The sequence below is a fragment of the Trichechus manatus genome, unplaced genomic scaffold, assembly GCF_000243295.1.
Source record: "Trichechus manatus latirostris isolate Lorelei unplaced genomic scaffold, TriManLat1.0 scaffold00020, whole genome shotgun sequence".
NCBI classification, from domain to species: domain Eukaryota; kingdom Metazoa; phylum Chordata; class Mammalia; order Sirenia; family Trichechidae; genus Trichechus; species Trichechus manatus.
The window spans coordinates 12,473,935-12,501,917 of record NW_004443956.1 but is presented as its reverse complement, the minus strand read 5'-3'; the positions used below and the strand labels follow the sequence as shown (position 1 = coordinate 12,501,917).

General features: G+C 52.8%; 2 protein-coding genes across 4 annotated transcripts; one reads left to right on the top strand and one right to left on the bottom strand.

Annotated features, from left to right (window-relative positions):
* On the bottom strand, window positions 1-17,231 carry ABCB8 (ATP binding cassette subfamily B member 8). Of its 3 annotated transcripts, none has more exons than XM_004372735.3 (16): window positions 17,047-17,231; window positions 13,199-13,523; window positions 12,657-12,812; window positions 12,489-12,583; window positions 12,228-12,333; window positions 11,286-11,447; window positions 11,089-11,174; window positions 10,877-10,974; window positions 7,883-7,988; window positions 4,461-4,494; window positions 3,989-4,125; window positions 3,646-3,740; window positions 3,303-3,436; window positions 2,374-2,521; window positions 1,086-1,336; window positions 1-346 (listed from the first exon to the last, which is right to left on the bottom strand). In XM_004372735.3, the coding sequence occupies exons 1-16, from the start codon at window positions 17,136-17,138 to the stop codon at window positions 212-214; spliced, it is 2,160 nt and encodes a 719-aa protein (XP_004372792.1). In that variant the 5' UTR covers window positions 17,139-17,231; the 3' UTR covers window positions 1-211. The 3 variants fall into 3 exon arrangements, with proteins under 3 accessions (XP_004372792.1, XP_023583710.1, XP_023583711.1); XM_023727942.1 differs by having other exon boundaries at window positions 1,155-1,336; XM_023727943.1 differs by lacking the exon at window positions 13,199-13,523 and having other exon boundaries at window positions 17,047-17,225.
* Window positions 17,137-27,482, top strand: ATG9B (autophagy related 9B). Its single transcript, XM_012554477.1, has 14 exons — window positions 17,137-17,209; window positions 20,191-20,721; window positions 20,855-20,898; window positions 21,062-21,126; window positions 21,349-21,507; window positions 22,280-22,421; window positions 24,198-24,952; window positions 25,055-25,208; window positions 25,396-25,575; window positions 26,119-26,355; window positions 26,547-26,680; window positions 26,848-26,944; window positions 27,145-27,268; window positions 27,355-27,482. Exons 1-14 carry the CDS (start codon window positions 17,137-17,139, stop codon window positions 27,480-27,482), a joined length of 2,823 nt encoding a protein of 940 aa, XP_012409931.1.
* Window positions 27,483-27,983: the final 501 nt, after the last annotated feature.

Genomic DNA, 27,983 nt, shown 5'->3' with positions numbered 1-27,983 from the left:
GGCAGGAGCCTGGCAGCAGGAGGGGAGTGGATGGGAGCGATCCCAAGCGCCCCCAGCCCAGCTGCCCGCCAGGTTTTATTGTGAGTAGGTGGAGTGCACGGGCCCTGGGGGCTCAGTCCCTTGGGGGCTCCACTGTTGGCTGGCCGGCCCCACCTGCCCGGCACTGTTGCTCCGCAGTCAAGACCGCTTCTGCTGCTGCCTGTTCTCAGGCCTAGGGGTGGCGATTCCTGGGACCTTTTGGCTTCTCCAGGGGTGGAGTGGATGTAAGCGGAGCCTCCAGGGCCTGCCTCCGGATGAGCTCAGCATAGAGCCCACGCTTCTTCAGGAGCTCTTCATGGGTCCCGGCCTGGAAGAAAGAGGGGCAGCTTGTCACCCCCACCCAGCCACTCCACGGCCCAGCCCAGCTCAGAGCTGAGAGCCCTAGTGGGGCTGTACTTCTCATTGGCCCAGGACTCACCATCATGCAGGCTGGCGTCCCTGCTGGGATACCATGAAACCAGCACATAGGCGTAAAGGCCCATCTCCCGTTGTTCCTGCCCGCTCCCTGCCTTGCTGAATTTTAGAAGGGCATTTGATTCCGTCTCCTGTCCAGAGCCCAGAGACTCCAACTCAGGGCCCCGGAGTCTCTTTAAGACCCATGTACCTCACAGGACCCCAACACAAACCCCCTCGGCTTTGGCTTGATGGGGGCTGGCTGGGCCAGGAGCCAATGCTGAACTCTACGCAGCCTCCAAGCCCCGCTGCAGACCAGCCTCTTAGGTTCTGCCTACCTGGTCCCTGAGAGGGTCCCCAGTGCTACCCCATGCACCCCTCAGCCCCTGGGCTGCCAGCCTGGCCCCATGCCCTTCCACAACACTGCATACTTCTTTGAGGACTTTCCCTTTTTATCCTAGGAGCAGATGGGGCAGGTGTACTATCCCCAGGGAAGAGAGGAAGAAATGGAGGCTCCCAAATCCACATGGGGTGCCACTTCCAGAATATGGCCCCTAGTCCCAAGGGCCAGGCCAGACCCTCACTCAGCTCAGCCAACGCACCTGTTCCCCCTACACACAGCCAAACTTGTCAGCCCCTCAGCCCAGACTGACCTCCCAGACCCGGCCGTCAGCCATGACGACGATGTGGTGGGCCCCACGCACAGTGCTGAGCCGGTGGGCGATGATCAGCACAGTACGACCTGCGCTGGCCCGGTCCAGGGCCTCCTGCACGACGCCCTCCGACTCTGTGTCCAGTGCACTGGTGGCCTCATCCATGATCAGCACTGTGGGCTGCTTGATGAGGGCTCGAGCAATTGCCAGGCGCTGCTTCTGGCCACCAGACAGGGTGGCGCCCCGCTCGCCTGGGAAGGAAGGGGACAGGCCAGGGGCCTGGAGTGAGCCTTGGTCTGCCCTGGACGGTGCCCTGCAAAGGGGCACCGTGTCCTTCCTGAGCCCGGCCACTCAGGCCCACGGCACTGTGCCCTCCAGCCAGGTCAGGAGTTCTGAAGGCAGGGATCTGTCTGCCAGCTGCCTGACCCCATGTCCCTGTGCAAAGGAGCACACACGCTCTTCCACAGTGTGACACGTGGCCATGCACACAGCAAGCCCTCACTTACAAAGACTGGTTAGGAATACAGAATCTGAGGACAGGCTAAAGATGGTGGTGGGAAGGCTGAGGGTGAGCTAGACTGAAGCCAAGTTATAGGAGCTGAGAACTCCATATATTCCTGCATGTTGAGACGCACTGGAACATTCTGTAGCTAAGCCAAGAAACACTGTACGATAAACATGGCCCCAAAGGTTAAAAAAAGACTTCTGTGATAAACACATAAAGCTGCAAGCTGCAATATGAATGTTCTACAGTGTGATGTTATTGCATTTTAATGTTCCAGAACTACCAGGGCCCTCTTCTGGGTAAATCAGAAGAGAGACTTGCTCAGCCAAATCAATCCCTATGTCTAACAAGAGGTTACACCTTTAAACTAAAGAATAAAAGAACAAGAAGGAAACAAGAGCCAGGAGGAGAGATCCTCAAAGAGAGAGTACTCCATTTCTTCCTGTTCAGTTCTTGGGGCATGGAACTCTCTGTTAGGCCCAGTGAAGAGTTCAATACGGTGACCTTCCTGTGTCTGTGCTCCTGGCCCCATCTCCAGGTCTTCTCAGAGCCCTCCTGTCCTTCTGCCACGGAAGCCCATGGGCTTGGACTTGCCAGTCTCACAGAACTGCTCCGCTGCCCTTGGCTCTGCTCTTGTCTTGTCTGGTGCAACGACTGTCTTCCAGGGGTTCTTGCTACCCTCTGCCCCAGAGTCTCAGACGGCCCACCTGCCCCAGAATCCCGCCTCTCTCCCCATCCACTCTGCAGCCCTGGGGCCAGAACAGAGCCCGCCCCAGCACTCACCCACAATGGTGCCATAGCCGTCAGGGAAACTGGTGATGAAGTCGTGGGCATTGGCCTCCCGGGCAGCTGCATACACCTCTTCATCGGAGGCTTCCAGCTTCCCAAAGCGGATGTTCTCCATGATGGTTGTTCCAAACAGCACTGGCTCCTGGGGGTGGGGAGGAGGGATATCAACAGGAAACATCCGGACTCTGCCTTGAGCCACCCGAAGGGCTGCCAGGCTCATCAGAAGTGTCTGCTTTAGCCAGAAGAGAGTCATTGGGAAGCCAGTTAGGGACAGTCAGAAACTCAAAGACAAAGGTCAGGCATGGATGCAGAATGGTCCAGACCATCGAAAAGGTGAGTGTTTCCCACCATGGTGCGTAGCCCATTACCCGGGAGCTGGAAGGGAAGGTGACTGAGAGAGCGAGTGCTGGCCTGGCACAGCCAGAAGGGGGAGGTGGCATGGCATCCAGGTTTTCTCCTGCTCATGGGCGGGTCAGGGGCCCTCTCAAGGGGAAGAGTGGAGACCACACATGGCAGTGTCACTGCAAACAGGAAAAAGCAGCCAGAGCCTCAGTACCTCAGGGCAAGGGCTTCAGGTCCTCTCAGTGGGGTGAGAGGTGGCCACCAACAGTCCCCAGAACACAAACATGGGCTTCTCCAAACCTTCTGGACACCACAGGCTTCTTAGAGAATTTCAGGGACCCCAACAAGCTAGTCCTACCCTAAAGATGCCTCTCACCTGCTCACACTGGTCCCTGTGAGGGAGGAGGGCAGAGCTGCAGGTGCCCTGGGACAGGTGGACTGGGAGCACCTGCGAAGGGCAGAGGCCTCCCAGAGCAGCCTGACGGTGGGCGGGAGATAGAGGTGAGGTGGGAGGTCGAGACACACGTCCCAGAGTCTCCATCTGGTGAGGACCCACCCTGTGGGGGGCCTCTGCTCCCCACCTGGCTGATGAAGCCGATGACCTGGCCCCGGAGCCAGGACGGATCGAGGGTGCGAAGGTCCCGCCCATCCAGCAGCACCACCCCCGCTGTGGGGTCATAGAAGCGCTCCAGCAGGGAGGCCACGGTGGTCTTTCCTGGGGAAACCAGGGTTGGGGTTGGGGAGACAGGGGCTGTTAGAGTTTCTGAGAGTTGTTCCAGGACAGAGGGACCCTTGGTAGAAGTGGAGAGCCCTTCCAGGAGGGGCAGGGTGGTTCCCGAGGGCAGGGGCTGACTCCTCCCAGGAGGCAGGGCAGCCAGAGCGTGGAGAAGGGTGGTGGCAGTGGGGGTGCTGGATTTCTCTTACCTCCCCCAGACTGGCCTACCAGGGCCACAGTCTTGCCAGGGGGCAGTGTCAGGGTGAAGTCTTTGAGCACCTCAAAGCCAGGGCGGCAGGGGTAACTGGGGAGAAGCCAAGAAACCCCAAGTCAGACCAGGCTCCAGGGGTCCTTGCTTGCTGTGCCCTGGACTCTGTGGAACCAGGCAGAAGCTAAGCACAAGCCAGGCACCTCCTGAGTCCCTACTAAGTCTCACTATGCCCTCTCAAAAGGGCTGATTTAGAGGGGAGGCATTCAACTGGACCCCCACGAGGCACCCTCCCCCCAGGCCACAGCCCAGAAGGAGCAGTCCCTGCCTGCTCAAGTGCTGACCTGAAGCCGACGTTCTGAAACGTGATGGCCCCGTGGAGGTCCTCCTTGGGGATGAAGCTGCCCCCAGACAAGGGGATGCATGGGCTCAGAGTCATGTACTCAAAGACCCGGGCGCCTGCGCTGAGCCCCCGTACCACCTGGGGGGAATGTGAAATTGGCAGTGAGGGAGGAGTGGGGACTGCAGCATCTTGTGGGGGGCTCCTAGGGAAGGGAGCCCCTGGACTAGGGAGATGGGCGGGCGTGACCAGTAGCGGCATCTCTTGAATGCCCCCGCCCCCCAGCAGGCAGGGAAGTAGGAGGCTGTAGACTCCACATTTGCCGAAGTCCGTGGCTCAGGTATTCCCTGCTTCCGCCTCCCCCACAACCAGCCAATGGGCAGATCTTGCAATACACAAATAACTTTGCTGGTGCATGGAACTGCAGCCCAGACCCAGTGTCCACCCTCAGGACCCCCACCCCCATTCCCACTCACCTGACCAAAGAGAACAGAGAGGTTGGCCATAGACCTGCAAGGAGGACAGCGTGGTTGGAAGAGGTGGGAACAAGAGGCGGAAATGAGGCCAGCACTGCAGGGAGCATTGGCTCTCATCTGGGTGGGGAGGACACGCTGGGTGAGGCAAGGAAGCCGGTGGCTTGAAGCCAAACGTGGAGTTCTCCCCAAATATGGGATTGCAGGGGCACTGGCTAACTGGGCAGGTCCCTTCTGCTTTCTGGGCCTTGGAGAGATCCTTGGCCAGATAAGGATGACAGCTTTCATTCTACTTCAGGCCGGGGGTGAGGCTCCAGGGAGAAGATGGGTGTGGGATGAAGGGACAGGGCCTCAGGGGGATTGTGTTAGCACTGGCCTGGCCACAGGCTGCAGGGGGTAGAGGCTGGCTCACAGGACGCAGAGATAGACTATAACTTCAGCCCACTCACATTAAAGTATACAACACTGAGGCTAAATCCTTGCAGAGAAGACACTGGACCAAAGGTGAACTCTGGGGGATCCCCAAACACAATTCCTTGGACTTTTTTTTACTGTAGGCTTGCCTGCAGGAGGGTGTCTATGTGTGAGGAATGAGGTGTTTGTGTTTATCTGTCTAGACAGCGGCTTGCAGGGTGGGAGAGGGTGCTTGGCTGCATGAGGCCGGGGAAGGATGAGTCAGACCCTGAGTGGTCTGGCTGGCCTGTGACAGCATGTGTGCATGTGACTGTGTGTGTGCAGGGCCCTATCTTTAAGAGGAAAGACTGACTCTGTGGCAATCCCTCGCAGCAGGACTCATTTCTTCCAAGACGAGGCTGGGGTGGGGTGGGAAGAGTCACCAAGCCTGCAAGGAAATGTTTCTGGCAGCCTGAGTTATCAGCACTTGCCAAAGAGAATGGAGGCATGGAGCAAACAGAGCCAATCCAGAGGTATCTGTGGATAAGAAGGGGGGACATTCTCCACAAGAGCTCTGGAGCCATTAGGGGCCTGGCAGCAACTCAAAACCAAAATGCACATGACTCATGGGGGCAGCACAGGCCAGGGTACCACACAGGAACCCAGCAGGGAGAGGGCAGCAGCCCCATCCTCAGGGCTGTGCCCAGACCTGGTTCTGATGGGACTGCTGGAGTGACTGTGCTTTGTGTGGGTACTTCCACTGGTGCCACAAAAAGAACACTTAGGATGGGGTCCAAAGAGGGGGCTGACTGAGGTGGGGGAGGGCTGCCTTACTATCACTTCTGCTCCCCCCGCCTTGTTACCCCCTCTCCTCATCCCACCCTCCTCTGATGAACCCCAGCACTGGCAGTGATTAAGCACTTGGCTGCTAACCAAGAGGTTGGTGGTCAGAACCCACCAGCTGCTCCGCGGGAGAAAGATGTGGCTGCCTGCTTCTGTAAAGATTTACAGCCTTGGAAACCCTATGAGGCAGCTCTACTCTGTCCTCTAGGGTCGCTATGGGTTGGAATTGACTTGATGGCAGTGGGTTTTTTTTTTTTGCTTAACTGGCAGGACCTATTAAGAAAATACATCTTCTTGACAAAATAAGGCCCAGTTCCTCCAAGTGGTGAAGACTCTCCATGCAGTGAGGGGTCCAGGACTGTGCAGAACTAGAGGGGCCACCAAAAGGAGGGGACTGGGCCTGTGACGGTAGGAGTTGTCACATCTAGCGGCCGGAGAGACAATACAGACTATCTGCCGGGGTTGTGCTCGCACCCGTCACCAAATCCCGTTCCCTGGCCAAGCAGTGTGGTGGGGAAGTGAGGAAAGGTCTGTCCTCAGGCCTGGGCTAAGCCACAAGGGGAAATGGTGGGGGCAGCTGACTCTGAGGTCTCTAAGGGAAGGTGGACCAGAGGGGCACAAGCCAGGGCTAGGGAGTGCAACTGCTCCCCAGGCCCTCCCTCACAACAGGGAGATGTTCCCCCCACTGTCAAAGGTGAGGGCCACAGGGCTACTTTATTAAGGGGGCCGGGGGCTATTTCAGAGGAGCCCTGGTGTTGCAATGGTTAAATGCCTGGCTGCTAACCGAAAGGTCAGTGGTTTGAATCCGCTAGTGGCTTTGCAGGAGAAAAGCCCTGGCGATCTGCTCCTGTAAAGATTACAGCCTAGGAAGCCCTATGGGGCAGTTCTCCTCTGTCACATAGGCTTGCTCTGAGTTGGAATCAACCCGATGGCACACAATAACAGTAGGTTTCTTATGGGTCCTCAGGACTAAAACGATGATAACAAGGCCAAATTGCAGCCTGTCAGAAGACACTGGGTGGGCACTAGGAGGGCAGGGGCTGCAGAGGGACACCCCAAGCTCCATTTCTAGGACAATCAGAACCTCTTCATCGCAAAGCCACAAGGGAACACAGAGCTTCTGGGCTGGAGGAGGGGTGAGACTGCCCAGGACCAGGAAGGCCTGAATGTCCCATGATTAGAGAACATCAAGCAGAAACGGGGCCTAGGATGGTGTCATTGCAGCCGAAGGCAATGCATGGGATTTGCTCCTGTGGAATGTTGGGTATGGGGGTGAAAAAGGGAGTCTGTCTGCATGGGGTAAGAGTGGGAATCTCTTCAGAGATGTGACCATCTCTGGGCTCACCTCATTTCATAAGGGACAGTGACAAGCTGGACGGTGAGGGGTTATGTGACAAACTGCTGATACACACACAGGTGGTAAAAGGCAGAGCACAGCAAGGGCGCAATGACCACAGAGATCAGGACAGTGACTGCCTCCAGAGGGAGGGCAGGGGGTGACTGGGAGGGACAGGTAGGGGCTTCTGGGGTGAGGGCAATGTTTGTTTTCTTGACCTGGTTGGTGGTAACACAGGTCTTCACACTTTACTTATTTATCATAGGTTTTATGAATTTTTACATACATGGTATGTTTGAGGAAAAGAAAAAGTAAAAGGAACAGCAAAAGAACTGCTAATGTTTCCCTGAGAAAAAGGAGGTAAAAGGAGGCCCACCCCAGGTTGTCTTGTGGCAAACTAAACCGATCAGCTCTGGTTGCTTCAGAGGGCAGGTGGGGTCCAGCTGAGCAGGCAGATATCAGATCAGTGAAAACCAACCAGCTCTAAGCGTGGAATGTGCATGGGAAAGGGATAAGCTTCTTGTCCCCGGAAAAAGCCAAACAGAGGATGTTTGGCCCGCTCTTAAAAAACGGGTCAAGGAAATTTCTGCATTGTTCGGAAGCCTGAAGATGACAGCCTCATTTCTGAGTACACACTTAGTGAGTTAGCCTGAGAGATAGTTATGATCCCTGTGGGGCTCTCGTGGGAGACACAGGGCTCTGACTCCCAGCCCTGTGCTGCACCAGGGCAGCAGGACAGGCCTCAGGCTGTGCGGTAGGCCTGAGAAAGCAGGCTGGCACTCCATCCCCTGGCCCAGCAAGGCTCTGGAGGGTGGCAGGGGCTCCTTCAGAATGGGAATGGCACCATACTCACCTCTGCACTGTCTGGGAGGCCACCAGGAAGGACATGAGGTCTCCCCCTGTCAGCTGCTGTCCAGCCACGAGGGAGCCCCCAATAAAAAGGGTCCCCAGGACCATGCCTGTGAGGAAGGGGACAGGGCGGTTAGAAGGGAAGCAGCCAGGAGCAGAAGAAAAAGTCCTGACCAGGTGTTAGTGCCAAGTTCTAGTACCTGCTGTGCCACCAGCAGATTGTACAACTTGATTTTCTAAGCCTTTGTTTCCTCATTTGAAAAATGAACAGGGTCATCTCAATCAACACAGAAATGGCATTTGACAAGATCCAACACCCCTTTCATAATAAAAACACTCCACAAGTTAGGAATAGAAGGGACAATCCTCAATACGATAAATGCCATTTATGAAAAACCCACAGCTAGCATCATACTCAATGGAGAAAGACCAAGAGCTTTCGCCTCAAGATCAGGAACAAGACAAGGATGCCCGCACTCACCACTGCTATTCAACATTGTACTAGAAGTCCTAGCTAGAGCAATTAGGCACGAAAAAGAAATAAAATATCCAAATTGGGAAGGAAGAGGTAAAACTATCACTTTTTGCAGATGACACGATCCTATATGTAGAAGACCTCACAAAATCCACAAGAAAGCTACTAGAGATAATAAAGGAATCCAGCAAAGTAGCAGGATACAAGGTCAATACACAAAAGTCAGCTGGGTTTCTATATATCAGCAATGAGAAATCTGAAAAAAAAATTAAGGAAAATGATTCCATTTACAATAGCATCTAAAAGAATAAAATATCTGGGAACAAATTCAAATAAGGAAGTGAAAGGCTTGTACACGGAAAACTATAAAACATTACTGAAAGAAATTAAAGACTAAATAAATAGAAGGCCATTCTGTGCTCATGGATCAGAAGACTTAATATTGTTAAGATGTCAATACTACCTAAAACAATCTATAGATTCAACACAACATCCAACAAAATTTTAAGAGCCTTCTTTGCAGAAATGGAAAAGCCAATTCTCGCACTTACATGGGACTACAAGGGGCTCTGAACAGTCAAAGCAATTTTGGAAAAAAAAAAAAAAGAACAAAGTAGGAGGATTCACATTTCCCCAACTCAAAACATATTATAAAGTTACAGCACTCAAAACAGTCTGTTACTTGTATAATGACAGAGACACAGACCAATGGAACAGAATTGAGAGCCCAGAAATAAACCCATACATCTATGGTCAACTGATTTTTGACAAGGGTGCTAAGTCCATCCAATGAGGAAAGAGTACTCTTTTTAATACATGGTGCTGAGACAATTTTATTTCCATAAGGCAAAGAATGAACCTAGACCCAGACCTCATACCACATATGCCAAATGGATCAAAGACCTAAATATAAGATCTGAAACCATACAACGCTTAGAAGAAAACATAGGGGTAATGCTTCGGGTCCTAGTTTTTAACAGTGGATTCTTAGATATGATGCCGAAAGTACAAGCAACAAAAGACAAAATAGACAAATGGGATCTCATCAAAATAAAAAACTTTGTTCATCAAAGGACTTTATCAACAAAGTAAAAAGACAACCTACAGATTGGGAGAAAATATTGGGTGAGAGTTTAATAGTCAGAATATATGAAGAACTCTTAAAGCAACAAAAAGACAGACAACCCAATAAAAAAACAGGCAAAGGACTTGAAGAGATATTTCACCAAAAAAGAAATACAAATGGCCAACAAGCACATGAAAAGATGCTCAATGTCATTAGTCATGACGGAAATGCAAATCAAAACCACAAGGAGATATCACTTCACCCCCACTAGCACGGCTATGATTAAAAAACAGAATACAACAAGTGTTGGCAAGGACGTGGAGAAACAGGAATCCTCATCCATTGCTGTTGGGATTGTAAAATGGTACAGTTGCTGCGGAAAACAGCTTGGCAGTTCCTCAAAAAGTTAAACGTAGAATTACCATATGATCCAGCAATTCCACTCCTAGGTATATACCCAAAACAAAGCTCAGATATTTATGTACCAGTGTTCACCGAAGCACTATTCACAATAGCCAAAAAGTGGAAACAACGCAAGTGCCCATCAACAGATGAATGGATAAATAAATGTGGTACATACATACAACGGAATATTACTCAACCAGAAAGAGAAATGAAGTCCTGATACATGCTACAGGGATGAACCTTGAAAACACTCTGCTGAGTGAAATAAAAAACCCGTTGCCGTTGAGTCGAATCCAACTCATAGCAACCCTAACGAACAGAGTAGAACTGCCCCATAGGGTTTCCAAGGAGTGCCTGGTGGATTCAAACTGCCCACCTTTTGGTTCGTAGCTGTAGCTCTTAACCACTACACCACTAGGGTTTCCTAAATCAGTCACAAAAAGACAAACATCGTATGATCCCACTTACATACAATATCCAGAATAGGCAAGTGTGTACAGATCAGTTTATTGGTGGTTACCAGGGGAGGCAGGAGGGAGAGGGAAACGGGGACTCACTGCTTAGAGGACACTGAGCTTCTGTTAAGGGTGATGGAAAAATCTGGGAATGGATAGGGTTATGATTGAACAACATGATGAACGTAATTATCAATGAACTATACATGTGAAGATTGTTGAAATGGCAAATGTTTTGTTACATATATATTTGCCATGATAAAAGAAAAATAAAACAAAACCAAACTGGAGTCGGGGACAGATCTCCATGGCTTTGTCCTGGGAGACCCTACAGCGTCCCCACATAGCTCAGTTATGACACACAGCCCCTGCCTCCCCCATTACCTGGCTGAGTCAGCATCCTTGGCCACCTGCACAGTACTGGCACTCAGTACATGGCAAGTAGAGTCCCTGAAGAGCATCAAGCAGATGGAGCATGCCCGCTGCCCACCTTGTTGGGACCATCCTTCGCCCCTCCAAGATCATCCCAAGCCATGAACCTACACCACCTCCTCCCCATCCACTGGCCTCCCTCCCGGCTGGAACCTGCTCACTCACAGTTGAATGCAATGTTAGAAAGCCCTTGGAATAAGGCAATGCCTCTGCCCAGCTCCTCTGCCTTACAGCAGGACACTTTCAGCTCTGCTCCATAGCGTCTGGTGAGAGAGGCCAAATGCCAGCACTTAGGAGCAGCTGGATTGTTTGGAGGGTGGGGCAGGGTGGGCCAGGGGAGTCTCTGCCCGTGCTCCACCCCCCACCCCAAGCCTCACTCCTCTTCCCGGTGCTCCATGGCGAAGGCTCTCACAGTGCGAACATTGCCCAGTGCCTCATCTGCTACACCTGTTGCCCTGGCAATCTGCAAGGAGTCCAGGAAATAGGTAAGCAAGTGTGGGGACAGAGGAGGGCTGACAGAGTATGGAGCGAGAAAAACTGGCTGTGGAGGAGGATGGGCAAGGACTTCTGATACCTGTTCCTGAGACTGGCGAGACAGTTTTCGGAGAGCGGAGCCCATCAGGGTGCCGACTCCCATCAGGGTGGGTGTGGCCACCATCAGCAGCAGTGTGAGGCGTGTGGACAGCATGGACAGGGACACCAGGCAGCCAGCCACCTGGGTGCAGCTCCGAAGGCCCTGGGGAAGCGGGCAGGAAGGCAGAAGAGGCGATTTGGCATCAGTACCATCACATGGGGGGCTTTATCAAGGGTCACAGGCTACAGCTCTGAACTCACAAGGACAAGGTCACAGGTCTGACTCCTGGGAGGCCAACTGGCCGTCCACTGGTCACAGATGTAACCTTTTCTTGACCTGCTGGGGTACAATCAGCCGTCACAAAGGGGCTTTGTGAGACTGTTGTGGGTCCTTGCAATTCATTCCCATGCAAACTGTGAGCCCGTGTGTGGGAATGGGGGAGAGGGGGGCGTTTTCCCTATATACACCCCAGCTTGCTCCTTTCTGTTCTAGAAACCAAACAAAAAGCATGGCAAGGGGAGGCCAGCGTCTGGTGTAATCCAACAGCACCATGATGACAGGGATGGATAAGAAGAGGACATCAGCAATGCAGCAAAAGCCACAGTATGGCTGAATACTTGTCAGTGGTCCAGGCATGCTGGGGCAAGGCAGGCCAGAGTGTTTCTGCTTTTGATGAGCGGAGCCAGGAAAGCTTTTCCGGGGGGAGGTAGGATTTCAGAGCAGTACAGAAACAGCCCATCCTGACCTTGGATGCTGCCCTACCCCCTCCCTTCTATGAGCTTCCTCAATTACTCCCTACACCCTCACCAGAGGGCAGGCTTCTCACTTCAACGCCAGAGGTGGGGCAGGGCAGGGCTGGCCTCGTGAAGATGCATAGGGAATGTGTGTGGGTGTGTGTGGGTGTGGTGGGGTGGGGTGGGGTGGGGTCCTGAGGCCACTGACCTGGGAGATGACAAGTTTGAAGGATGACTTAAACTCCTGCACGTCAGTTGTCAATCGGCTCACCAGCTGCCCTGTCTTTTTAGCATCGAAGAAAGCAATGTCTTGTCTGGTGGTGGGTACAAGGGCAGCAGTTAGGGGAAAAGAAGGGAGATGTTACTTCAGATGCTACTTCAGATGTTACTTCTGCCTACACCCAGACACTCACCCTGACCCCTCTGGACCCAGCAGACACCCCCACCCTCTACCCTGCAGTGGGCATACCGGAGCAGGGAGCAGAAGAGGGTCCTCCGCATGTCCACGGCCATGCGCTCGCCAATGCGGGACAGCAGCACCAGGTACCCGAAGGTCAGCAGCCCCTGGGGAGGCCAGCACACTCAGGCCCTGCCTCCCGGCTCCTCTGGGTGCTTCCAGGCCCGCCCCCTGCTGTACCTGGATGCCATAGAGAAGCAGCAGGCGGGTGCTGAGGTTCCGGGACTCTGTCATGAAGCTCCCCATGTGTTCCCTCGTGTACTTGGCCACAATCTCTACCAACTGGCCCAGGAGCAGGGGGATCTGCACATTCACCAGTGCTGCTCCCAGTGCCAGCTGAGAGGGGGCAGAGGGGACAGACCTTCAGAGGGGGAGCCACACACTTCCCCATCCCCCACCCTACCCTAGCCTTTCCTCCCCCACTACTCAGCCTTGCCACTGGCGATGTTCTGACTGCTCCTGTGGACTTGTCTGTACCTCGAGAGTTAAAGCTGAGACTTCCAGCCCCAGGGAACCCCACACCCTGCAAATCCAGCCACCCTGTGCAGACCCCAGGTTCCCAGGCCAGGCCGTCCCATACTGCTCCCATGACGTCTTCCCTGAGAGATTCAGTGAGGTATGGAGGATGGTGTCCCTGCCCTGCTCTCGCTTGGGGACTCTACAAACTCCTTCCTAGAACTTTCCCTGTCCCTGGCCATGGCAACAGTGGGGAAAGACCTCACCACAATGGCTGCCGCCAGGACCAGCAGGTGGGGGCGCAGAAACTGCCAGAAGAGCTTCCAGTTAAAGCGGGACTCCTCAACATAGGGTCTGAAGCTGATAGCAGGGGCCTCTTCTGTCTCTTCTGCCTCACACCGTGCCACAAGGCAGAGACGGGAGCACTTCCTTAGCACCACGGGGCCTAGTAGTACTCCCCCAACCCAGTGCCAGGCAGAGAGGGGGCTTCGGCTGGGAGCTGGGGGAGCTCGGGGAAGGTGGGGCCGGAGCTGGGACCGGAGCTGGGCCACGGACCTGATGAGGTAGGAGTTGTGGTGGCTGTCAGAGTGCCTGCAGGGAGAGAATGGCATTGATGGCCTGAGGTCCCAACTATCCTTCAACTGACCAATAAACCTGGGCCTTCAGAGAGTACCATTTCCTCTTCCCTCAGGCCCTCCACGCCGCCTTTCTGAAGACTGTTCTTAATTAAGCAACTTTAGTTTCTAAGACAAATACCCACAAGCAAAATCACCGAGGAATGAGCCAACAGCATGTCATCACGTTTTAAGCATGTTCTCCCCTACAGCTGCCTCACCAGACAGCACCCAGCCCGCAGGCCCTGCTCAGCTGCCAGAAGCAGTGATCACCTCCTGTCCCTGCACTTTTAGAATTTAAAAAAAAAAGCTGAAGCTGGAAGGCACTTGCTTTCCAGAGAAGGATGCAGAAGTGTGTGAGGCCCAGAGAGCAGTAGAAAGCAGCAGGCCTGCCCCATGCCTGGCACTGCGCTTGCTCAGGGCAGTGACATGGCAGATGTGGTCCCTGCCTTCAGCGCTAACAGCCCTCTGCATTTCATCCTCGAGGCCCTGGAAGGGAAATGCTGTTATCATCATTTGGTAGATGAAACAATCACATGCAGCTGACAGAGTTTAAATAATCTGCCCACAAGCACTAGAACTGGGACAGAGGTGAACCCTGCTGTCTCCTTCCAGAACTCAGGCTCTTTCTCCTTTGCCATGGGTGACTTGCCTGGGGCGAAGTCTTTATTACATTTCACCCGCTACCTCTTCTCCTAGGCCTTGAGTGCCTTATGTGATAAGGTGTGAAGGGAAAGGGTGACACATTCCTTCTCCATAAGGTGAAGGAAGAAAGAGAAAAATTGAAACTTAAATAACTTATCTCGACATCTCTTTCCTTCAGTTTCCATATCTATAAAATGGTAATGCAGATTCAACTGCTCAGAACACTTTTGTTGAGTGCCTACTATGTGCCAGGTATTCAGCTATGAAGCACAGGGAATAGGGAGGTGGACAAGACAAAGTAACTTCCCTCATGGTGGTTAATCTTTAGTAGGGGGAGACAATTAAATAGTTCATAACTAAGCTTTCTGAGCGTGGTCAAAGGGGAATGGCAGGGCACTGTCCCTCTTGTCTGAGGAGTCAGGAAAGGCTTTCCAGATGAGACGTGAGGGTGAACAGGAGCTAGCAGGTAAAGGTGGTGGGGATAAAGTCGGGTAAAGCTTGAGGCAGAGGGAAAACACGTTTGAGTACCTGTAGGTAAGAAAGGACTGAAGACAATTTGAGGGACAGTATGATTTAAGCCTGGCATACAAGAAGGGAGAGAGATGAGGCTTGTGGGCATGGAGGTGTCATTACAGTTCTTATAAAGCATTTGAACTTTGTCTAGAGGGTGAGGACCACTCATAGTCTTTAAGTAGATAGTGTAACATAATCAGATTTGCATTTTAAGGATCACAGATGAGAGCAGACTGGAGAAGAATAAGACTGATTACAGGGAAGCCTGTTAGAAGTTACGCAGTCAAAAATATATGCTCAAAGAAACCAGTGAGATTACTGATGGGGAGAGGTTTCTGAAAAAAGAAGGTTGCTGTTGTTAGGTGCTGTCGACTTGGTTCAGAGTCATAGCAGCCCTATAGGACAGAGTAGAACTGCCCCACAGGGTTTCCATGGAGTGGCTGGTAGATTTGAACTGCCGACCTTTTGGTTAGCAGCTGAGCTCTTAACCACTAGGCCACCAGGCTTTGAAAAAAAAATAGTGTGAGGTTTTCCCTTTACCATGATGGTCTTTCATAGACCCAGACCATCATAACTGCTGAATTCATCTCACCATTCCCCTTGCTTTCAGGGACGCCTGTACTTTTTGCCACTTCTATATAATGCCATCCTTACCCCATTACATCTGCCTGGTTTTGATGTCTTGTTTCCCACTATCTTCTTTATGGCTATCCTAAATTTTTAGATAGAGAAACTCACTCTCCTTCTGCCCTGTGTAATTGTCCAATTTCTCCCATTAGACTGTAAGTTCCTAAAGGGCAGGGGAACTAGGTCTTATTCACCATTGTACCCTCAGCACTTAACAGAGCTCTAGTGCATAACAGATGTTCAGCAAGTGTTTGTTGAATGAAGGCATGCCCTCATTAGAGATGCAGAATAATCTGACTGATCCACTGCTGTGGTGTTTTGCAAACTTTTAGACTTACTGTGGTCCACGGTAATAAATACATTTTACAATGCAACCAAGAAGGAGCCCTGGTGGTGCAATGATTAAGTGTTTGGCTGCTAACAGAAAGGTCGGTGGTTTGAACCCACCAGCAGCTTTGTGGGACAAAAGACCTGGTGATCTGCTCCCACAAAGACTACAGCCTGGGAAACCCTATGGAACAGTTCTAATCTATGCTATAGGATCTCTACGAGTAGAAATTGACTCGACAGCAGGTAACAACACATTTCAACCCAGTATGTATGAACAGATGTACGTTACATGAAATTGAAGTACTTCGTAAAATACTTATCCTAATTTTTTTTAACATGTACTCTAATATTTTCTATTATATTCATTTATTAAATGGTCTTGGCCCACTAAATTCATTTCATGATCTATTAATTAATGTGTTGTGATCTACACATTTGAAAAATACTGCACTTATGAACACACATATACTTAAATATTACTTGATAGCTTTTCTCGGGTTTCTCCTTGGTTCAAATAATATCAACACCCTTATTCTTTCCCAAGGACTATTTCAATCCTTTTAATAATTTATCACGGCCACTTTCCAGTTTCTCTCATTTTCTCCAAAGACTCTGAGAAGGGCTTGGTCATTGTTAAGAACTGGCGGGTTACCTCCCAGCCCCAGTACTTCCAGCTCTAGTTCTCTCCAACTCTTGCCCTCTAACAATCAGATTGGCCTTCCAAATGACACCACAACTCCACATCTCCCCGCCCTTGGAAATCTGCCTGCCCTTCCCTCAGGAAACCAGTCCCTTCTCATAAAGCATTTACACTTAAGTTGTAGTTTTAGGGTCCTTGTCTCCCACCCATCTCTCTCTTTTTGAACCAATGTATGTAAAGAAAGTGCTTTGCCAAGAACACACACGTATGAATTATTAAATTGACTCTTTATCCCTGCTGAATGTATCTAGATTCAGGAGCCATGTTTGTTCAGCTCATTTTGAATTTTGGCACCACCTATATTAGATGTCTCTCGACACTAATAAAAAATGTCCAAATCTCCGGACCAATTCCAAGAACGAGGATGGGTGCCTAGTGGCGACCCGATGGCTGAATACCAGTGCAGCAAGGCGCCTCCTGGTGGGAGAGGGACTGATCGTGTGCACTGACCCCGAGAGTCCCCTCCGTCCGTCCGACACACACAAACAAACGCGCGGAGCCTCCTGCTGGCCTGAACCGTCGCTATCAATAATTAAGGCTGATATCCCGGAGAGTGACATTCCACCCAGCCAAGTCCGCCGGAAGCTCCTGGCAGGTCTCGCGCAGCCGGGGACTCCATCTCCCAGAGGACCCCGCGCCCGCCGGCCACAACGGCCCGCGCTCGAGAAGGGTGGCCCCTTGTTACCTGACGGCGGTGAATGTCTGGAGCCGGAGCAGTAGCGGCCTGCCTGGCACAGGGCCGCCCTGAATCCCGACCCGAAATAAGTGCACCAACATGATGGGACAGGAGGGTAGGAGCAGCCAGCAACAGCAGTTTCACCCTCGCCCCACCGAGGGCTCCATGTTGGGTCAGGCGCCCTCCCGACAGCCCCCTCTCACCTCAGCTATGATTAGAGGACAGGGACGTCATTCTCATCTCAAGGAGTGATTGGAGAAAACATGCTGGGCCGACTCCTCCCAGAACTGTGATTGGAAAGGACCGCCTACTTGGCTGAGGCGGAGCAGGGCGGGCGCTGCCACCGGAGCTGCCCGGGTTGGCTACGGGGTGACGTTTTGAGGGTGTGCATAGTCACGCCCTCCGGGGTATCCATAGTAACCGTCAGCGGCTGACCCCGGGGCCATTCTACTGTACTCCAGGTGGACACTAGACTTCCCGGGCTGTTGCTGGTGCTGGAGGACGAATGAACAAAAATGGCCCGAGGTGTATCTTTTCACAAAAAAAAAAAAAAAAAGGTCGAGGAGAGGGTTGACATGTTGTGGGGTTGTTAACCAATGTCCTAAAACAATATGTGTACTACTGTTTCATGAGAAACTATTTGTTCTGTAAGCCTTCACCTGAAGTACAATAAAAGAAAAAAAAAATGGCCCGGGGAGTTTTCAAAACACTCCACGTACCTTGCCACCTACCCAGCCCTCCCAGACCTGTCAGAACTACCGAGTTGGCAGCCGCAAAAAAAAAAAAAAAAAAAAAACAACCCTGTATTTTGGTAGCTGTAATACTCTCAACGATTGAGAACCACTGGTATGGAGGTTCTGTAGCCTACGAAGGCGCGACCTCAGATCTACCTCCCAACAGAAGCGTTCCTCACGGGTCCGAATTGACTTCTTAGCCTCCTACAGCACAGCGCTTGCACCTCTGTTTAGCGCTTATTTCTTTCTTCCATGTAATCATGCGTTTGCACATCTGCCTCCCCCACGGAGCTGTGACTTCTTTTTGTGTAGTGGCTCTGTCTCATTCATCAGCTGCCCCCTCCTCCGCCCCCATTAAATGGCTGGCAGGGAAAAGTGACTTTTATAATAAATTGACTTGAATGGGATGGGGGAGGGAGGCTGTGGTAGGGAGGCTGTCATTCAATTAATCTGTGGTGGAACTGGGTAGGAAAATGTGTCAGGATTAGTTTGAGGTTGGGCTGGGGAGTGTTGTAGGGAAAAAAAATCACAAAGTTTAGTAAAGCAAAACAAAAAGTTTTAGTTGGCATATATTCAAAAAGGCAAAAGTGGAAAGCGGACAACCATGCTACCAGAGCCACGTCTGTCTGAGTACAAGGAAATATTACAGAACAGACAAAAGTGGGAAAATGGACAAGCATGCTGCCACAGCCACGTCTGCCCGAGTCCAAGGAACGTTAGAGTCTTCAGTATATATTAACATTATAAATGGGCAAAATCATTGAAAGCTTTACCTTTTCACTGTGATCCTACATTTTGAATTGTCTTTCTTAACAATCATTGGTACAGGTTTCAGTAATGACAGTCAGGAGTGTCTTCGCTAGTCCAACAAATTTTCTATTCACTAAATGCTAATAGAAAAAGATAAGAGTGGAAAGTCTTTTGTGTTCTGTTTGATGATTTGTTTCCCTGAAAGTTTCCCTAAAAGATATTCTCCAAGATTATCCTTTCTATTGTTTTTATACCTCAGGGCTCAGTTGATGTGTTGTTGTGAGCCCTTGTGAGCCCAGCTGCAGCTGGGTCACATTCTCTATGCTCAAGGACAGGGAATAATGATTCCAACATTATTTCTTAAATCAGGAGTTCAGGGGTGTATGGGAGGGGTCCTAATGTGAATGCGGTGGAATATCAAGGTGAGTTAGGTGGGGGAAAGCAGACAAAACCCCCAGTAAACCATCTAGACATGACTCTGGAAGATCATGGGAATTTCCTATTCCATCTACAATGTGGGATTCCATTTTGGATACTAGGATGCCTACTCTAGTAGAGGTGGGTCTCGTTCTCAGCTCTGCTCCAGCTCAGTGTGAAAGCTATGCAAATCTTTAGATGCTAAGCCAATTCCTCTCACAGGAAGGAGGTGTTTTGTGAGAGAGCAACTCCATTTCTGCCACAGTCCTCCAGTGGCCAATCTGGGAAGTACTGTGTTCCTCTCTCTATTCATGGATATTAGTTCCTAAGTCAGCCCTTGGGCCTAAGCCCTGGAGGCCCTGACACCTGGGTGACCGAGCAAGAGCCTCAGGAATCAGCTTCGGTAGGAAGCTTGATGATTCAGGGCCTCAAGAACGGCGTTGGGCAAGCCACCAGACCAGCTGCCTGAGCTACCCCTCCTTGTGGCAGCAACAAGGAACTCAACTCAGCTCATCCCTGGATACACAAGTTATCCTTCCAAATCCTGGACCCCAAGCTGCCCTCCTGTTGGTTCAGCCCTGCTGCTTCTCAGGGGCCCCCAGAAACTGATCAGAGCTTGAAGGAGGAAGTGTCAGGGTTCAAGAAGGTAAGGAAGTAAATACAATGGAACTTCCAAGGATCCCCATTTTTCTTCTTTGAGCTTCCAAAACCACTTCTCAAATCCAAGATAGTTTCCTTTCCTTTCTTCTCAGTTTCCCCCAACCTGGCTGCATGTCTGTGTTGATCAGAGTGGGGGAGGGGTAAGATTTAAAAAAATCAAAGATTTAACATCTTGACCCCATAGTTCAGTAATCCTTTAGTAGGATCTTGCTTTCCTCCTTTGTTGTTCTGCCTCTGCTCTCATTGCCTCTAAATTCAAGGTCTGCAGGTGGAGGCAACAGGTGGTGCCTCTTTCTCAACTGCAATTCAGCCGTCTCTTCAAAAGATGCCACACCCAGGCACACTCTAAAGAGCCAAGTCCACCTAGCTGGGGAGGACTTGGGCCCTGAAGCTTGGCAGCAGGTGGCCCTGAAAGGGGTGTGAGTGGAACTGGAATGCCTCTGGCCTGCCCCAACTGAGTCACTTAGTATTGTTATTGTCATTATCTTTGTTGCTGTCTGAAGTCCCTGCTCAGCTCCCCAGACTTCTGTGGAAACAGCAACAACTCCCATCCTTCCAGACTTTCTGGAGAAGCCACCAGCCTGACTGTGAGCCGAATGGGTTGTGGGGGGGAAGAGGGGGCGGCTGGGGCAGTGGGGAGACCTGGGGTCCGCATCAGTGCCCCTCCTTCCCATATCACCACCTCCTCCTTGTCCTCCTTCATGTTGGGGGCCTGGGGGAGGGAGGATCTCCATCTTCTCTCTGTCCTCTGCCCCTCACCCAAGAAGCTCCCCCTCCTTGTTTCTCCCTCCTGCCTTGGGCTCCCCCTGCCCAATGCTGCAGGTGTCAGGGCCTTCTCAGCCTCACCACAGTGCCCTCTCCACCCCAGCACGGGCACAGCCCGTGATGACATCCACCTCTGCCTCCCCCTCCTGGGGATCCCACTCCATCCCACCCCTGGCCTCGGTGACTCCCCCTCCCTCACACCGATGCCCCCAGGACCCTCCTGGGCTTCGGATAGGCCCTCTGATCCCAGAGCAGGATTATGAAAGACTGGAAGACTGTGACCCTGAAGGGTCCCAAGATTCACCCCTCCATGGAGAGGAGCAGCAACCCCTGCTTCACGTGCCCGAAGGGCTCCGGTGTAAGTGTGTATGTGAGTGGGTGTGTGGGGCTCACTGGCTTACCCGAACCAGGCTGCTCCTCTGGCAGCCAGTGGAGGGGAGTGGAAAACTGATCATTCAGATGAGTTCCAGCACTCTTCCTTCTGTGCCCAGGCTCCTGGCATCACATCCAGAACCTGGACAGCTTCTTCACCAAGATATCCTTTGGGTCCAGGACTGGCATAAAGCCTCTTTGGGGCTAGCACTATTCTTGGCAGGGAGACTCGGAGGGTGTGTGTGGGTCCAGGGGATTTGCTGGGGGCAGTGAGGGGGTGGTGTCCTCCATTTTGCCTCTGGTTTACTCCTTGATGAGCCTGACACATCTACAGCTATCACCAGCGGAATGGCTTTGCCTGTATCCTGCTGGAGGACGTCTTCCAGCTGGGGTAAGATGCTTATCCTGGACCCCAAACTCTGTCCTCTGGACCCTAGAGCCCTCCTAGCCTCTTGCTTCTTTAACAGCACCTGCTTCTAATCCACCTGATGATTTGCCAAGCAGCCCAGGGGCTAGAAGGGTGGAGAGGATGACCCCTGGCTTGTCTGGGTCTGGGGGCAGCAGCTTGCCTGGCCCTCAGACCTCATCACTGCCTCATCCTTGCATCTCCTAGACAATTCATTTTCATTGTCACTTTCACAACCTTCCTCATTTGTTGTGTGGATTACAACATTCTCTTCACCAACCAACCAAATAACCATACATCTGGGCCGCTTCACAGCAAAGTGACCTTGTCAGATGCCATCCTGTCCTCGGCCCAGTGTGCTGAGCGGTGAGTGACAGCCGGGGAGGGAGCATGGGCAGACATGTCGTGGAGAGAGGAACAGACAAGAGCCCCCTCTCCCTTTGTCCCTTGGTCTAGATCAGTGGTCCTCAAACTTTTTCCTCTCAGGATGCCTTTATATGCTTAAAATTGACTGATAACACTAGTGAGCTCTTGTTCCTGAGGGTAATATCTATTAATATTTACCCTGTGTTTGTTGTTGTGTCCCATTGAGTCAATTCTGACTCATAGTGACCCTATATGACAGGGTAGAACTGCCACATAGGGTTTCTCAGGCTGTAATCTTCATGGGAGCAGATTGCCAGGCTTTTCTCCTGCTCGTAAGTTGGAACCACTGACCTTTAGGTTAGCAGCTGAGCACTTAACCATTGCACCACCAGGGCTCCTTATATTTACCCTATTAGATATTAAAGCTGAGAACATTTTTAAGACATAAGAATGTATAAGCACACATTCCATTGGCTGTCAGTGTGATGACATCTTCAATGTCATGAAGCTTCTGGAAAACTCCACAGTACACTCATAAGAAAATGAGAATGAAAAATGCACAAAACATCTTAGCGTTATTTGAAAGTAGTTTTGACTTTGCAGGCCCTTGCAAGGGTCTTATGACCCCCAGGGGTCCCGGGGCCACACTTTGAGAACCACTGGTCTAGGTGCATCCCCTCTCCCCCTGACTGTTTTCCGTTACTCTCTAAGCCTGGCGTCCCTCTCTATTGGGCTCCCAATTTTTCTCCACCACTATCTGTCTAACATACAGGATCCGCTCCAGCCCCCTACTGGTCTTCCTACTGGTCCAGTCTGTGGGCTTCTGGCTGTTCCAGTTGCTTCGCTCAGTCTGCAACCTTTTCAGCTACTGGGACATCCAGGTGTTTTACAGGCAGGCCCTGCACATTCCCCCGGTGAGCTGGGGGGTGGGGGTGGGGGCACGTGTCTGTGTGGAAGAATGCCATGACAGGGTGGTAGAGGATAGGGGAAGGAGTGGGGGTCATACAGATTGAGGGGCCAATTGGAAAGAGGGCAGAAAGGGTGGGCCTTCTTGATACCTACCCTAGGCTCAGACCAATGTTAGGAGGTGGGGTAGCACCACTTATAAAACATGGTCCTTACCCTAGTGGAGCTTAGTTTATTTAGATGGGTAATATAAGATGATTTATAGTCACATGTCTGTGGTAAAAACAATAGGCATTTAGGGAAAAGGGGATCACCTGGCTTTTGGATTGGGCTTGGAAGGATAGGAGAGGAGAGGAGGGCATTTCCATTCCTTCCCTGCAGGAAGGCAGGGAAAATCGGTGAGCATCTGTGGGCAGCAGAGAGGAGACTGATGCTCCAGCTTGCAACTGAGCATTCTTTCTGGAAGTACTCCTGGCACAGAACATCCCCCACCCCTCTGCTCATCTTCCTAACACTGCTCTGACCTAGGGCCCCCACTCCTCCATTCGGATATTTTGTGGCCCCCAGAGAGCCCAGGATCAAGTTCAAACCCTTAGTCTGGCATTCAAGGCCCTTTATCAGGTGACCCCCACCTCCCTTCTAGTCTTGCCTCCTATTACAGTAAGCCATGGGGTTGGCCTCTTCACCGTCCTCTGGTCACGTCTTGCTCTTTCTTTCCTTCCCATCTTGATCATGCTGCTTTTTGCTCCATACCTAAGTTCTTTCTTCAAGGCATAGCTCAAAAGCTACCTTCTGCTGCAAGCTTCCCTTGTTCCTCAGAAGACCAAAGCCTTCTGCACAGCTGTTCTGTGTCGCATAGGGGAGAGGTTCTAGAAGGCCCTCTTGAGTCAGGGAGCCCAACGCATAGAGCAGGGAAAAGTGGGGAGGGCCAGGGAAGCAGGGGCATGGGAGAGCAGGACTTTGACCACTGCTCCTCCAGGAGGCTGCTGACCCTTCTCTTTACCCTTCTCCCTTCTTTCTTTCCCCTCTTCCCCTATTCTAGGGGAAGGGGACACACTGGGATGAACTGGAGAGGCTGGCCTAGAGGGGCTTGACTAACCTGGACTGGGGAAGCTGGGTGAAAAGGGCTTAAAATGAGATTTGCAGCCCTCCAAATGAGCTCTAACAGCTCCCGAGGCGTGGACACAGCCAGTCCAGGTTAATCTGGTGGAGTGCAAGAGGACCAGAAGTAGGACAGGGCTGGGGTCTCAAAGCAGGCCGAGACAAAAAGTGTTGAGGATTCTGGACAAGAGTTGGCAGGCATATGAGAGATGGGAAGGAAAAATGTCCCCATTAGCTGCCAGCCATTCTGTGTCTTCTATGTGCTGACTGGCGGGGGGTGGGGGGTGGGGGGGAGAAAAACTTGTTCTTAAAGATCTCACAGTGCAATTGAGAAGTCAGTTCATACACCCGAAGAGCTAACTAGTGAGGCGTCACCGGGAAGCACATGGCTAATGGTCACATGAGTGGCAGGGACTATGAAGAACACAGCAATTCAGAAAAGGATGAAGTAGGAAGTGCCCTGTTAGTGACAATTGGATACAGGGTGGGTGGAGGGTCAAGAGAGGGAAGAAAGGTGACAGTTTTCACACCTGGGTGGAGCTGGGACTGTGGAAGGTGGTGGGGGGATGAAGAGTGTAGCTTTGGTCATGGTGAGTTTGTGGCACTTTTGGGGGTTGTCGAATTTGGGTGTCACTGGGGAAGGATTCCGAGTGAGCTGGCGCTCACTACTTTCCCCTCCTCAGGAGGAGCTCAGCTCCATGCCTTGGGCAGAGGTGCAGTCTCGCCTCCTAGCACTGCAGAGGAGTGGTGGGCTGTGCGTGCAGCCGCGGCCACTGACGGAGCTGGACGTCCACCACCGCATCCTTCGCTACACCAACTACCAAGTGGCTCTGGCCAACAAAGGCCTACTGCCCGCCCGCTGCGCGCTGCCCTGCGGAGGGAGCGTGGCCTTCCTCAGCCGCGGCCTGGCGCTCAACGTCGATCTGCTGCTCTTCCGCGGCCCGTTCTCGCTCTTCCGCGGCGGCTGGGAGCTGCCTGACGCCTACAAGCGCAGCGAGCAGAGGGGCGCCCTGGCCGCGCGCCTGGGCCGCGCCGCGCTGCTGCTGGCCGCTGCCAACCTGGCGCTCAGCCCACTAGTGCTGGCCTGGCAGGTGCTGCACGCATTCTACAGCCACGCAGAACTGCTGCGGCGCGAGCCAGGTGCGCTGGGAGCCCAACGCTGGTCGCGTTTTGCGCGCCTGCAGCTGCGCCACTTCAATGAGCTTCCGCACGAACTGTGCGCGCGCCTGGACCGCGCCTACCGCCCTGCCACCGCCTTTCTGCGCGCCGCCGCGCAGCCCGCACCCATGCTGGCGCTGCTGGCGCGCCAGCTCGTCTTCTATGCCGGCACACTCTTTGCCGCGCTGGTGGTGCTCACCATCTACGACGAGGACGTGCTTGCCGTGCAGCACGTGCTCACCGCCATGACCGTGCTCGGTGTCACGGCCACCGTGGCCAGGTGCGACGGGAATGCCCAGGGACTCCATTCCTCCCAGCCCCTGCAAGCCATTCGCACGCCCTCCTAACCGCGGGCACCTTCTTCACCCCGCCCCGCCTCCAGGTCTTTCCTTCCAGAGGAACACTGCCAGGGCCGCTCCGCGCCGCTCCTCCTCCAGGCGGCTCTGGCCCACATGCATTACCTCCCGGAGGAGCCCAGCCCCACCCGCAACGCTGGCGCCTACCGGCAGATGGCGCAGCTGCTGCAGTATCGGGCGGTGAGGGCGGGGCGGGGGAGGGCCTAGGTGGGGCTGCATCCTAGTGGAAGGCCCCCCAGGGCCTAGGGGGGCGACTGGGTTGGAGGTTTCCTGCCCTGGTGAGTGTCCCAGGGGGCTCTTGGTCTTGATCATTGCTGCAGGCCTCCCTTAGCAACCCCTTCTCAGCCTTTTCCCCCCTCTTTCCCAGGTCTCCCTCCTGGAGGAGCTCCTTTCGCCTCTCCTCACCCCGCTGTTTCTGTACTTCTGGTTTCGCCCTCGTGCCCTGGAGATTATTGACTTTTTTCATCACTTCACTGTGGATGTGGCTGGGGTTGGGGACATCTGTTCCTTTGCCCTTATGGACGTGAAGCGCCATGGCCACCCTCAGGTTAGAGTCCTTCTCTGGCGTACAGTGTTATGGTCAGCTAGGAGTTTGCTGGCCACACTCAAAGCAGACTGGGTTCCCAGCCCAGCTCCTCACTTGCCACCTGTGCCCTTGAGCAAGTCACTTTCTTGAGCATTCGCTTCCTCATCTGTAAAATGAAGACATTGATAGAAGCCAAGACCCCGGGCTGTTGCGAGGGTTAAATAAGATGCACGTAGAGCACTCCTCAGGGTTCCTGGCACATAGCTAATACCACCAGAGTTGGGGAGAAACGGCTGGTCAGTGCGTGGGGTGTAGTAAAGATGGCTTCCCCAGAGTCGGCCCTGGGGGACTGGGTGTGCACAGGCCTGTGATTCGAGCCTGTGCTGTATCCCTGCACTGCATCCAGACTCAGGCCCTGCCCTGGGGCTGTACTTTTGGATGACCTTGAGCAAGTGCCCTCTTGGCCTCAGTTTCTTAGTGTTTCCTGTCCAGCCTGCCCCTTGAGGCTCCCACTGTAGCTATAAAGCAGTGTCCACAGTCCTGAAGGACTGTTCTTGCTCTCAGTGGCTCTCAGCAGGACAAACAGAAGTCTCACTGGCTCAACGTGCGGAGGATGGAAAGACGGAGCTCTCCTTAATGAGGTTCTTCCTGGCGCATCCACAATGGCGGCCCCCCGGGCACAGCTCTAAATTCCTCGGGCATCTTCGGGGCCGAGTTCAACAAGACGCAGCCACTTGGGGCGCCACCTCGGTCCGCAGCCCCACCACCCCTGGGCTGCTCAGTGACTCCACTTCATCTTTGGTGAGTCCCGGGCCTTCTACCCTCATCACCTAACCGCTCACCTCTCGCATCCCCTCTTACCTCACCTTGAGTACTAACCTGCAGCACTGGCCCAACCCAACCTGCTCTGCTGCCTTCGTTAGACCTCCTCCCTCCCTTTCTGACCTCTCTTCTGATTTCCTCTTCAGCTTTTCCTCTTCTCTTGCTTCCAGCCAGAGGTGTTCCTGGCCAACCTCTTGGTGCACCCTCTCCTGCCCCCGAAGGATCTGAGCCCCACATCTCCCTGCCCAGCTGCAGCCACAGCCAGCCTCCTGGCCTCCATATCCCGGATTTCCCAGGACCCGAGGTGAGGGGTGGTGTCCTGAGATGAAAGGCAATACAGGTGCTGGAGCTGATCCTCCAGGAGGAGGGAGCTGGGGCACTGTGGGAAGGGGAGGTTAAATCTGGCCCTCCCCATGGAGTTTAGTTGTGAGAAGGGTATGTCTTTTTCACCTACTGCTCCTTCCACTCCAGCTGTGTGTCCCCAGGAGGCCCTGGGGGCCAGAAGCTGACCCAGCTCCCAGAGCTTGCTTCTGCTGAGATGAGTCTCCATGCCATCTACCTGCACCAGGTGAGTAGAGGGGTGCAGAAAAGAGAAACGTGGGGGAGAAAGCAGGTGAACAACACGGAGACTGGGAGGGGGCTAGAGTTTAAGGAAATACCTAGCAGGAGCTGGCAGAGGAGGTTCAAAGACCAGCTGTACCCAGCCCAGGGCCTAGCATCGTACACAAGGGCGGGAGGAGTTCCTCATTCCTCTTCCTTTCCATCTAGCTTCACCAGCAACAGCATCAGGAATTGTGGGGAGAAGCTTCAGCCTCTTCACTGTCCAGGCCCTGGTCCAGCCCCTTCCATCCACTCTCACCTGATGAGGGGAAGCCATCCTGGTCAAGTGATGGTGAGGAGCTAGGGTGCATAGGGAACAGATGCTGGGTGGACACTGGGCATCGAGGGCACTGCCTAGCTGATGGCTTTTATCAGCAGGCTCCAGTCCTGCCTCCAGCCCTAGACAGCAGTGGAGAACACAGAGGGCCCAGAACCTGTTCCCTGGAGGGTTTCAGGAGACCACAGAGACCCAGCAACAGCCTGGTCAGGCCCCTAGTACTGACTGAGAAACTGCCTCAGGGTCAGTGTGGTCTGGATGGTATGGAGAGAGGGGAGAATTAAATATTCCAGGAGGGAAGGAGGAAGAAAGGAATGAGTGGGAAATTGGGTGGAGCCACACTTGGAGGGGTGCGAACAGTGGTGGGAATTTGGGGTGATGGGGATGACAATCTCTGGAATCTAGAACCCTGGACTGCTTGCCAAGAGCTTTTCCCTCCCATAGGCTCCCAGCTTCTCCAGCCACAGGAAATTGAAAGGAGTGAAGTGGAAGGACACATGAGCCTTTTCAGAGCCCCCTCCCCTACAGACTACAGACCAAGGGATGCCTTAGTTGAGCAGGACCTCTGAGGGTGAATGAGGAACTCACCCCAGAGAGCAGTGAAGAGTAGGAGAGATGCCAAAAGCATCTGGAAACAGGTGTTAGAGATGGTCCCTACACTGGGGGCGGGGAGGGTGAAGGAAGTCCCCCCCAACTAGTTAAAGTAATCTCAAGGGGGAGGGAAGAAGGG

Bases quoted from the DNA above. Each gene is read 5' to 3' on its own strand.
- ATG9B (XM_012554477.1), top strand. From the start codon at position 17,137: ATGATGGGACAGGAGGGTAGGAGCAGCCAGCAACAGCAGTTTCACCCT. The intron at 21,127-21,348 runs GTAAGATGCTTA...TGCATCTCCTAG, and splicing joins GAGGACGTCTTCCAGCTGGG to ACAATTCATTTTCATTGTCA. The intron at 24,953-25,054 runs GTGCGACGGGAA...CCCCGCCTCCAG, and splicing joins GTCACGGCCACCGTGGCCAG to GTCTTTCCTTCCAGAGGAAC.
- ABCB8 (XM_004372735.3), bottom strand. From the start codon at position 17,138: ATGTTGGTGCACTTATTTCGGGTCGGGATTCAGGGCGGCCCTGTGCCA. The intron at 12,584-12,656 runs GTACAGCAGGGG...TGGCCTCCCCAG, and splicing joins TGCTTCTCTATGGCATCCAG to GGGCTGCTGACCTTCGGGTA. The intron at 11,175-11,285 runs GTATCAGAAGTC...GACTCCTTGCAG, and splicing joins CTCGCCAGTCTCAGGAACAG to ATTGCCAGGGCAACAGGTGT.